The following is an 11,976-nucleotide window of genomic DNA, read 5'->3' as shown; positions in this document are numbered from 1 at the left end:
TAAAATATTTCGTACGGTTTGATTTTGTCTTATAAAATGAGTTTTAGTTTCGTGAGAAAATCTAAATTATTGGCGATCATGAATGTAGCTTGCAATGAATGAAAAGCTTTGTTTATCATCGTGCTGTGGTCGGAAAGCGAAACTCGGTATACCACGAATGTTCTGTTTCATACACCTCATGCCCGCTTACGAGTTACCAATTTAGACAAAAAATAATTACCTCTAAGTTTGAACAATTGCCGTAAAATATCTTGCCCAAGGACACGTATGCCCACAGCGGTAGCTGCGGCCTTCAATGCGTAACCTCTTGGTTAGAGGAGATGCCCCAAATAGGTTCGTGCTAATCAGAGTCCGTATATAAACATGTTTATATACGGACTCTGGTGCTAATACGTCGCCATGACCGTAGTTTATGTATTCTCATTGTTTTAATGGAATAAAAAAAATGTTTTAAAAGGAGATGAATAAAACATAATGTTTTTATGGCAATCCTTTATATTATGCATTCTCATAGTTTTTAAAGACTGTGTTAGAAGCAAACAGATTGCAATCTTTTTTATTTTTAATTAATAACTCCCCGATTTAAAAGTCTACCGTGTTCTCGGCTGTGGAAAAGTACCAAGGTAAAATTATGAATATTATTTAAGCAAGACGAGAACATCAAACACAGTGTTGGTTAACTTGGTTTATTAAACAATTGCAGTCTAAAGTATGCCAGTTTCTACGGGTATGCCTGCGAATGCAAAGCCTCAACAAAGTAGCAAGGTAAGATTATAAATGTGCCATAATCTTCCAAGTAATTAATGGCGCTTTTATCTCCCGCAATTTTGGTATTTCGAGAGAAAACCTTGTCCAGGTCGTTTGTGTTTAATTGTAAACTTTAATAGTTTGGTGCAAAAATTAGAAAGTGACCACAGACGCGAAAGTTGCATCAAAAAAATATCCGCTGCATAAACACCAGACTTTCCAATATTATATATTAAACCTGTCATTTATCCCTACAGCAACATGGTGCTTTACAAATGGTTCACTGGTTCGTTGCATCTTGCTATACATCTGGAAGCTTCACAGAAGAAAGAGTCCAAAGTTCGGTGATGTTGCTACGTCGTGTGCCAGCGTCCAGACACGCAGTCCTTCATAGATTCTCTGCACTCTTTGAAGAAGCAGTGAGACTTCATCTTGACCACATGGAATACCAAGCATCAGGTGGTTGTTATGGTGGTTGTGATAGAACAATGTTGGTGGTATTTATGAAGTCTTCTGTTATAAGGGGGCAGTGAACATATGTGTGTGGTATATACGGAGAATCCTATTTTATCGACAGTGAGCATGAGGTGTATGAAACTATGTGTGTCTGGTGTATAAGAAGGGTGAAGACATGGACACTTATGTTATGCAATAACTTGTGGTTAATGACTACATCATATATGTATCATAATGTATGCTGTGTAGAAGTCACCTATGTTTACTGTAATAATGTTATTGTGTCAAGTATTACAACAGAAGTGAAGAAACATAACAAGAATGGTGTATAAAAAAAACTTTTTATAAATTGACAATGGTTAAGATCTGTATGACTACACCTTGTGTTTTACCTAATTTACCATAAGTTACACACATACATTTTTATCATCTTATTGTGTCAAGTATAACAACAGAAATACTTATTAACATAACAAATAATGTTTACACAGCACAAGGTATCAGCCCAGAGATTGCTGGTAGTCTGGAGTTGGTAATTAAAACTTTAATGAGTTTACTACAAGAGAATGGTAAAGCATGGGCTCCCATTCTCTGCAAATGGTCAGTGGATTCACTTGGTATGTGGTTCTGTTTATTGCATGGTTAATATTTACATATACTAGGGTGGGGAAGATAGGATACCTTTTCATACTATTTTCTTTTGCCATTTTGTAGTAAACTAAGAACATTATAAAGATTTATAAAACACATCCTCATTACTCCCATATACCGTTGTTAATTGTTTAAAACACTATGTGCTAAGTTGTCTCATCTTTCCCCACCCTACTATTATATTTCTCCATTATGCAGACAATACTAACTAGGATTCTATGAGTCCGAATTTGCATTTAAATTGTCCAAAAAATATCTGTTGTGATTTCTAAAAAAAACTGTCAAATTTAAAGATAAGTTTACAAAATGCGGTGCTAAAGTATGATAGCACCTAACCAGGTTGAATCTAAGCCACAATAAAAAGCCTAGACATATTTTTAGATTAATACAACATAATACAACAGCATTTCAGTAATTCAACTTAGACACTTATATAATGCAATAAAATAAATTTCTTTGTTATTTCAATTAATCTATAGTTTGTATATTAAAACCCAACCCTGGTATTTCATATTATTTTATCACCAGGTGAGATTAGCAGTTGTTGCAAACAACGCCAAGTAGTTCCATCGCCAACAGATCTCGATTCATTACTTCAATTCTGGTTAAATTTGATTCCAATGCGAATGTTGCTGGATACTTACAGAGCTTGTATCAAAATATTGTAAGTTGGGAGGTTTTTGTGTCAAAATAAGTTTATGTTATGGGAATTGGCGAGAATAATATGTATGAATACATGGATAACAATAGTGTTTTTTACAATAGGCCTTTTAGTTTTAAAAGTAAAACGTGAATTACCTGGCCATATTAGTTCTGCGAACCTGTAAACTCAGGGCTATAGACAGGCCCGCTTGCCATTTTGATAAAGTGCCGTAGCAACACAATTTACACATTTTTTGGATAAAATTCCTAAAAAAATAATCTCCTACAAAGTAACATACATGGTAACTCAAAAGCTGACACAAGGTGTATGAAAAAAAACACCCTTGTTATAATGACTGTCGTTTCTGGCCAACGCAAGGATTCAGCAACTTACATTTATTTGTTTATTCCCCCTGTACCCACAGAATAGTAGACAACCCAGGATGTGTGGACACTCTTCTCACCTCATCATGCCAGCATTCCCCTTACTTTGACTGGGTAGTAGCCGATGTTGGAGCTGCATTCCCTCATATTGTTGCTCAAAGAATCCTTTATTCTGGTTTCGATAAATTCTGCGCTCTCAGATTTGGTAATTTTTATTTGTAAATTTTTTTGGTGGACGTCAAAAGTATGCATGTTAGTTGGTGTTAAAGTTAGATACATGGTAACAGGTAAAGGTAAGCGAGCATGAGGTGTATGAAACAGAACACCTGTGTTATCAATGTCTCACCATAAAAGGATAAATAAAATAGATATAGTGCTGTGGGGTGAGATGTGACACCTTTAACACTTAATATCCAAATATCCTGATCGTGTTTTAAACAAATTAATGGTCTATTGAAGTCCTAAGGATACGGTTTTATAATTTTTAAATGTTCTTTGTTTATTTTTACTACCAAATGGGACAAGAAAATGAAATGAAGGGGTGTCCCATTTTCCCCTACTCTACTATATATTCTTTCATTTCTTTTTATTCATGGTACTCAAAAATTTTACTTTAGGAAACATCGAACCTTCTGCTTCTGTTTCAATGAATGAAAATGAACAAAGTGTTTTGTCGTCTGTTGTGCGAGTGTTGGAACATTTGGTTCGAAGGAATAAGGATAAAGTTTGTTCAATCATGCTGCTCATGTACAAGGTTTGTGGAAAAATAAAACAGGAAAAAATATTCAAATTTAAAATAATAACTTGATTTTTCTATTCTGTGGGTGAGGTTCTTGTCGAGAACCTGAAATATATGCTAGATTTGACCACTTAACCCAACAACTGGAAAACTATTGAAAAGATATAAATGTGTTAGTTAATTTAGTGTAACTAACATCATTTAACCATAAATACAGGCTGTTTAAATTTATAATATTAACTTAAACATACTATACGCTAGAATACACACATTCCTTGATTCCTGTAATATATATACCTTAATATTTTAATCTTTGCTGGCGGGGCAGCTTTGGTACTTATAACACAGGTGCTGTTTTACACCTCCTGCTCACTGCCATATTTTGTACAATATGTAACGCAATATACTTCTCATAGCAATCTGGAAAGGTTAAAGCTGGAAATAATACGAAGATGAGAGTTGCATTATACCTCATGCAGTTGTTTTCAATGTCAAATATTCTACTCAGATCAACTACAGTTATATTCCTTCCTGAAAGTAAGAAAATGATTTTTTCTTTCCTTTTTTTACTTTTTTTTACGTAAAAAGAGGAAAAGAAACTCTTTGTTTGAGTTGAAATTAAATGTGTGTATCAAAATAGTGCTGTATGTTCAGTTGATACTGTATGAGTGTACATGGGATGTAAGATGTGCTTGTTGTGTACATGTCTTTAGTTTTTTCTGTGTGTTTTTTATGTAGTTTACCAAAGAAATGTCCATCAGTTGTTTGTATGTAAACTAGGTATAAGCAAGGAATTGCTTTTAGGTGTTAATATGTATTTTTACTAAAATTAACAAACATATACACATATATATGTATATATTCTCAAAGTGTCTTATTGTCACACAGTTGATGGTGCCTCACTCAATAACTTACATCAACAATATGAGAGTTTGGGATCTGGAGCTGCTGAAATTGAAACGTATGTAGTGATATCATAATAAAAACGCATCTATCTCCCTTAAAACACTTAACTTACCCATGTGTAACATAGGATCTACTATTAGTATTAAAACCTCTCATGTTTTCCACCCCAGGTTATGCAGTTTAGTCGTCCATCTGGTTTGTCAATCTGGTGTTGGGTCTTACCAACTTATAAGGTTAATATTGGATGCTGCAAGCCCAAGAAGTAATCCTGCTTTGGTTGGATTGAATACAAAAGTTCAAAAGTTCTTCAGGAAAATAATGGTAACTGGTTTTGCTTGATTGTTGAAGTATTCATTGCGAGGTTATTACATTGGTGTCTTTTAATAAACCACACACAAATTATGTTTTTTTACACCTCATGTTCAATGTTGAGTTATAACATTGTCATTGGTATCCTCTTCTACACCAAACACACATACTGTACTTAATACATATATACCTTGTGCTCACTGTCGAACTATAAAAGTGGTTTTTAATATACAATGAATAAATTCTAGAAAAACTTCAATTATTAATCAACTATGACATCACACAGCCTTCATTATCGAGTGATCTTCAACACTTAGCGCTAAGCAAGGGAGTTTCCCCAAACGAGGACAACGTTTTCAAAGAGTTGGAGGTTCATTATAAAGACTTATGTAAAGATCTGTTGACTTCTTCCTCTAATGAAAGGTGACAAGACCTTTAAATATTGTTTCGACTTTTAGTTCTAACTTACATATGTCGTAAATCATAGGCGGGCACAAGGTGTATGAAACAGAACACCTGTGTTGTAACAATTGTCGATGCCCCACTATGCAACGATAAAACAAGTTACAATCATTTAATAATGATTGGGGTGTATAAAACAGTGGTAACTCAACTCATAAGCTGGAACGAGTTGGCACTAAGTGTAACTTATAAACACTGTTATTGTCTCTCAGCTAAGATAAATCAGTTACATTCATTCATGCGATCTCAGAAAGAATTGGATTCACACACTCATAGTTGCGTTATGTCTTCACCAACATTCAGATATTGTAATGAAAGAAATTCTCATTCAGTCGACCAAGTCATCAGACATTGAATGCTTTATTAAACTCTATAATGAGATGTATCCAGTGTTGCCAGGTACGCTTCTACTTCATTATGTTCTTAATAATTTTATTAAAATATAGTTTATATATGGCATCACTTTTTTTTTGTAGACATTAATGATTAAATGCTATTTTCAGGCAGTATCCAAAAATATTGTTTCGTTACAAAAAATGTAAAATTTTGTTTTAGTACATTGTCTTGCAATTCTCTACATTTTGAGTTTTTTTATGGGTATTTTACGTTGATCACATATTGCTTTATTACATCACTGTAATATGATACAGGATTATTAGGTGGCGTATTAAAACAATCATTCAGCTCAGTTCCACAATTATCAAACAAACAATCAACAAACTTACTTTCAAGTGTTCTATATATGGCTTCGAGTGACTTCTTGACTTCTGCTGCTTCCAATTTTAAACAAAAGTAAGAAACTTGGTCAGATAATATTATCGCCATGGTGGTTAAAGTGTCAGCCTCTGGATCAGAGGGTACAGGTTCAAGACTCGACGCTGGTACCAATATTGTAGTTGTTTATGTCCTTGGGCAACACACTTACTGGCAACTAATCCAATTCAGTGGTTACTAATGGGTTCTCAAAATTGTCAGCCATACAGAAAAACAATCACTCACAAAGTTACATATGTGTTAACCCGTAAGCTGGCATGAGGTGTATGAAACAGAACATCCGTGTTTTAATGGCTCTCATTTTATCACCACACAAGATTAAACACAAGACTAAGATGGCTATTAAATAAAGATGTACATTGTACTTGATTTCTTTTCTTGGCACAGATTACGAAAACAACTAGTTGGTTTTATTGATAACCTAATGACGATCACCAGTCATCTATCCTCGCCCATCCCCCTCGCCTCATTGGCTGTCCAGATTCTATACCTACTTATGACATCACAATCACAAAACGAGATACAGCTTCCCACACGATTGCTACCGATGACAAGATGTTTGGTATTTTACTTCTACAGGCTGTTGCATGCAGGTAAATGCCCTCACGTAGTGGGCATTGACAGTCATATGTAACATGGGTGTTCCATGTCTACTTACCACCTATGTAACTTTCTGGTTAATTATTTTTGAAGTTTTTTAATGTATGGCTCAATTCGGTTGGAGAAATTGCTGTTAAGTGTCTAGCCTTGGGACATACACGTTCTAACCTCCGAATTAGAGCAGACACGCTACCACTTTTCCACAGTGATGCAGGTTGTGTGTAGAATGCCATCAATGATCTGATCCTGTTTACCCAGGGCATGTAAACAATTCTTCTGTTTACCATATATGACAGATAGCAAAATGATGTGTTATGTATCTTACCTAGGTCATGTCAACAACGACTCATCTATGCTTCACTGCCAACAAACGCTCACACAACTCGCACAAACTCCACAAACTTTCTCAGTTGTTTCACAATTTCTACTCGAAGCTGCAGTGAGGCAGGTATGGTATAGCAAGCATAGATTGTCCATGTTTTAATTCTTTAGTAAATTGCTAAAATCTAGGTCGGATTACTAAAATGCAGTTACGCTCATAGTTGTGAAACTTCCCTATTAAATAAAGTAGTGAATGCACTTTTTTTGCTCTGCTTAGTTAGTAATATACTAAACAACCTAGAAAAGCTGTTTTAGTTGTAAAACTGTGCCTTAAAACATATCATTTCATAACATAAAAGGGTGCCACCACATGCTACACGCAGCATAAAGTTACACTCATTATTATACTATTTAACAACTGTCAGAATTCTATTTATTAAAAATATCTTTTTCTTCCTTCACAGAACAACAGCATCCTCTTTGGAAGAAGAGTTGAGCAGGAGCTAGATGAGGATGTGGATTCCAGTGATCCTTGTATCGAGCACCAAATCTCCCTCATCACCCTCCACAGGAAGATATCTTCCAACATCCGGACACGGAGGCAGATGGTGGGCTTCGTTCCTATAGGGGTCGAAACCGGTTTAATCGGGAGTGGACCGAAACGAAAGAAGAAATGTCCGGTTTCAAAGGTTTGTCTTTAAGTGGAGTTTAGAAATGCATAGTTATTACGCTTAAATAGAATGTGTGGCAGAATGAATAAATTGATGTAGCTTGTTTATCATTGTATGACAAGGCAACCACAATCTTTATAACTTGTTTCCCAGACAATGCATGAATAATTTGTGCCCTTTTATCCCCACAATGGTAGCAGTGCCGAATCTTACACCCTGGAATGTAAGCGTGACCATATTACTTTGTCAAATACCTTTATATTTAAACCAAAAATTATTTCCAGACCTTTCAAACCAGCAGCAACGAGTGTTTGAGCCTCCTCATATATCGATGTTGTTGCAAAACAAGTGGGGGCGACAACTTATGCTCAATCCCCGATGTCCAGCATGTGTTTGATGCAGATAAACTGATAATTTTATCAGAGCGACTTATTTCATCTTTTGCTGCTTCGTCTTCTTATCTAGCCACAGCTGTAACACTAGATGGGGACATGGAGTGGCCCGTGTGTCACATGCGCAAGTTTACTATAGAAAGGTGAGGACATATGGCTGATTCAAGGGCATGGCCTGTGCTATAAAAAGAAAAATGGCCAACTAGTAATAAACAATAAAAGGTTTATGGGAGCAGCAATCTTGGTCAAAGCCCATTGTATGATTTATAGACAGCTGTGTGTACCTACTGTCTTGTGTGTATTGCTGTACGATTGGAATTGTGAGCCTTGAACTGACATGGGGCCTTTTAATTAGGGATCTGAAGGTGTTTCATTTTATGGATGAACATCCTTTTGCTTGGAGTCTCCTGCAACTTATTGCCCATAACCATCGTGCCTTATGGAACATAACACCGTTGATAAGATCCTGTATGTCGGTGCTTATCAGCCATTTTGAATCAAGTCGTGAGAGTGAAGTCTGTCCAACGGATTCTCTGCATTATTTATCTGCTGTCAGAATTGTGGAGATTCTTGGAAAGGTGATTTGAAATTAGCAGAAATTAGAACTGAAACTGTATGATGGCTTATGACCATTTTAGACAAACTGAAACAGTTTTGTAATCTTATGCTGGCTAACCGAAACTAGACCAAACATTAATCAAAACGTTTTTTTAAGTTTATATTGCGTAGCATAGCTGCCTTTATATTCCAAAAATGCGAAATGTTTATAAGCTATCATGACACAGAATAACTAGTATAAAATAGGAAGTATAAAAAAAGTTAGGTTCAATTGTTTGAACATCTTTTAATGAAAATTGATTTAGGGACAAATAATTCCTCCCCCACTAAGCTACTGTGCAGAGATCTTCTGTCTTATTTCTCCATATGAGGTTTATATTCTTTTGGTGATTCTTTGGAACTTTATAAAGGTGAGGTTACTTCATTGGTTGTATAATTCTATGTGTTTTAATGTTGATTGTATGATTTGGTGTTTCAAAACTGTGCTTTTATACAATATATGACATCATAGCACAACTGCCTCTAACCCAGAGGTTATGGGTTCAAGGCCGGTCACTGCTACCATTGTGGGTGTATGTGTCCTTGGCAACACACTAAACGGCAATTGCTTTAACCTAATGGTCAATGGGTTGTCTAAAACTGTCCTTCCTATCCAAATCATTTAAATTAAAACAAACCATTTGGAGAATTGGGAATGTAGAAATTTATAATACATAACAAATGAACAGAGTTCCAGACTTACGGTAGATGTATGTGAATGACAAAATAACAGACCAAATTAATGCTGTAACATTTAATCTTAAGGAATAGAACCTGATCATATACAGAAATTTTAGTATTCATTACTTATTTTATTAAATTAAGGAACATCCCCCACCCAGTGATGCCGAACATTTATCCAATGGAAGGGACTTTAATAAAGAAAAGCTGAACATGCAACCGTATCTGGCAACACTGCACACAGTGATACATGCAAATATAACAAAACTTGGTCCGTGCGCAGCAAAATTTACAGTTTTGAAGTGAAAATAAAGGCAAAGATATGTACAGTTTTGTTGTGGTATATTAACAAAAAATGTTACACAAAACGTAAAGTGAAAAGAATGAAATCCTAATTTAAGCGAAAGAAACTACGCAGTGAAATGAAACTTTTGCTTGCAATTGCAATGGAACTAGTTTGAGAATCCTGGCTCCTTTATGCCTTTGAATTAACTTTTCGCAATCTTGTACAACTGCAACGAGAGCAATGTTTGTACCCCATCAAATTATACACCTTTGGGTGTGAAGGGCAGTTTATATGCATCATCCTGCCTGAAAACAAAATATAATATTAAACTAGGTGAAGGTATATAAATTTAGAAAACATTAAGGTGTCACTTTAAATTTTAATGTTTATATGCATCTTCTGATCATGCTTGTTTATACTATAAGCAATTGGAGGTATTTATGTTAACAAAAAAAAAACACAAAAAAAAACTTTGTAAACACGCACTGTCGAATTCTGGTATAATAAAATGGCTGCAAATATATACAAACCTCGCATCAGATTGCCGCACAAACGGCACATAATTAAAGACTCTTCTTCGGAACATATGCAGTCTTTTTCAATCATCCTTTAGTTTTTTTTATTACAGAATAATATAAGGGCTATGAAAGAACACTTTACTATAGTACATATACTGTTGCGCTTGTTTATTGTTGTGCGGTTAAATGTGACCGTAGCCAAAACATACAAACCGCAATACAGACAAAAAGAAAAAAGGTATGTTTTTCTAACTTAATTTGAGAGAGAACTGATGGGCAAAAAATCTCAAAATAAGTAAAAAATAAGTCCAAATGAATTGTTATCTTTGATACAATACAATGAATATATCAGATATTTTGCTATGACTTACATCATACGCTTTTTTGTGAAAGATTTTTATTTCTTTACAATATAAATGTTTACACATCAGCTGTATCATGGTCATGTGGAATGTCACGTGATTAAGGGACTTCGACCAATTGGCGGCAATTTCTAAAATAAATGTTTTCAATCGCCAGCTGTTATATCGCGAACAGGTTGTAAAATTTTTTGTTTTCTGTTTACTACTTACGCGTTACCCCTGAAGTGAAAAGAGCGCAAGATGCAACCAAGCAGTTAATTTGTTTACTTGCACGCTTCACTTGCAGCAATGCACGCTTAGTTTAGGGATTAGGATAGGCCAAATTTAGAAAAGACGTTGGGTTAGGCTGATATATACATGACAAAGTTTGATCAAAACCAGATTTTTTGCCAGGGGTGTTTTTTAACATCCTAGTTACATTTTTCACATCCTATATAGTTAATTTCTAGTTGTGGAAAATTCAATTAATACAACGTCAACCTATACTTTGTGTGTAAAGACTGCCATGATTTGCAATATTTTTGTAAGTATTATGTTTAATCAGGTAATATATCCGTTCACTTTTATTTAACTAGGTTTTTTTGAATTGCTGTTTTATTATAATTTTAACTTACAAATTAAATTTGTGAATAAACAAAAAATATATATATAATATAAGCCTGTTTACATTTTATATAACCATGTGACAAATCTTGTCTGACTTTTGCCCTGTACAAAATATAAAATTTATGTAATCAATATTTAAATTTATGTAATTTATATGAAATATTTTATATAACATCTGCTTTGCAGAGACAGGTAGTAGACTTGTTCTGTTTAAGAATGGACCAATATATTTTGATAATATCGAAGCAAGCTACATCTATTAACTTCGAACTTGGAGACTGCCACACATTAAGGGATATCTACACAACACACAGTGGTATATACTCCAGTCTTGTACAAAGAACACAGAGGTATTATATCAAATGGATTGAGATTTCTGATTGTGAAAATGGTGAGAAACGTGAGAAACGTGAAAACTGGGTCAAATACATTGGGGCAAATGTTGAAGACTATAAAATAAAAACCACACTTTCTGGTGCAATGGAAAATTTATTTTCTTTGGCTGAAAGTTTACCCATTCCTGGCTCCTATGTTCTTGATGTTTACTGGATACCAGACTGCGAAATTTTCGAAGAAATGAAAAAATTAGCTCCACTTCTTGGCGTGCTTAAAAAACTAAGAGAATGGCATCTTGGTAATATTAATTTTATTTACAACTCTGATCAGTCTTTAAAAAATATGGAGGCTGCTTCTCGTTTTATTGCCGGAAATGTAATACAGGTAGACCAAGAACAGGATTTTGTAGTAAAATCCAATAGAAATGTTGTATGGAGGGGTTCAATGGATATAACGTTGCCAGATGAGAGTGTTAGATCTATTGTGAGTGGTTTCACACTCATGTTGCCTCATAATGAAGAGAGAAGTTTAATGAT

The 11,976-nt window shown here is 34.7% G+C and overlaps 1 protein-coding gene and 1 long non-coding RNA gene across 2 annotated transcripts; one reads left to right on the top strand and one right to left on the bottom strand.

The window, feature by feature from the left end:
• The first annotated feature begins 621 nt into the window (after positions 1-621).
• LOC100178924 (integrator complex subunit 5-like) lies at positions 622-9,661 on the top strand. The gene is made up of 19 exons (XM_002120397.5): positions 622-765; positions 1,005-1,206; positions 1,695-1,820; positions 2,383-2,518; positions 2,922-3,085; positions 3,498-3,634; positions 4,036-4,156; positions 4,508-4,580; positions 4,696-4,846; positions 5,121-5,257; positions 5,547-5,695; positions 5,947-6,088; positions 6,458-6,663; positions 7,000-7,118; positions 7,456-7,680; positions 7,947-8,197; positions 8,410-8,632; positions 8,918-9,022; positions 9,477-9,661. Exons 1-19 carry the CDS (start codon positions 712-714, stop codon positions 9,636-9,638), a joined length of 2,883 nt encoding a protein of 960 aa, XP_002120433.3. The 5' UTR covers positions 622-711; the 3' UTR covers positions 9,639-9,661.
• Positions 9,435-10,375, bottom strand: LOC104265418. Its single transcript, XR_717145.3, has 2 exons — positions 10,149-10,375; positions 9,435-9,923 (listed from the first exon to the last, which is right to left on the bottom strand). It is a non-coding gene; the product is annotated as an uncharacterized LOC104265418 (long non-coding RNA).
• Between the last annotated feature and the right edge of the window lie 1,601 nt (positions 10,376-11,976).

The sequence above is a fragment of the Ciona intestinalis genome, chromosome 2 (genome assembly GCF_000224145.3).
Source record: "Ciona intestinalis chromosome 2, KH, whole genome shotgun sequence".
Taxonomy (NCBI): Eukaryota; Metazoa; Chordata; class Ascidiacea; order Phlebobranchia; family Cionidae; genus Ciona; species Ciona intestinalis.
This window is presented reverse-complemented; position numbering and strand designations above follow the sequence as displayed.

What these genes read in the sequence shown, in the direction of transcription:
- LOC100178924 (XM_002120397.5), top strand. Translation starts at nt 712, where the DNA reads ATGCCAGTTTCTACGGGTATGCCTGCGAATGCAAAGCCTCAACAAAGT. An exon ending in AGAGCTTGTATCAAAATATT is followed by an intron (nt 2,519 to 2,921) that starts GTAAGTTGGGAG and finishes CTGTACCCACAG; the next exon opens with AATAGTAGACAACCCAGGAT. An exon ending in TCGAAGCTGCAGTGAGGCAG is followed by an intron (nt 7,119 to 7,455) that starts GTATGGTATAGC and finishes CTTCCTTCACAG; the next exon opens with AACAACAGCATCCTCTTTGG.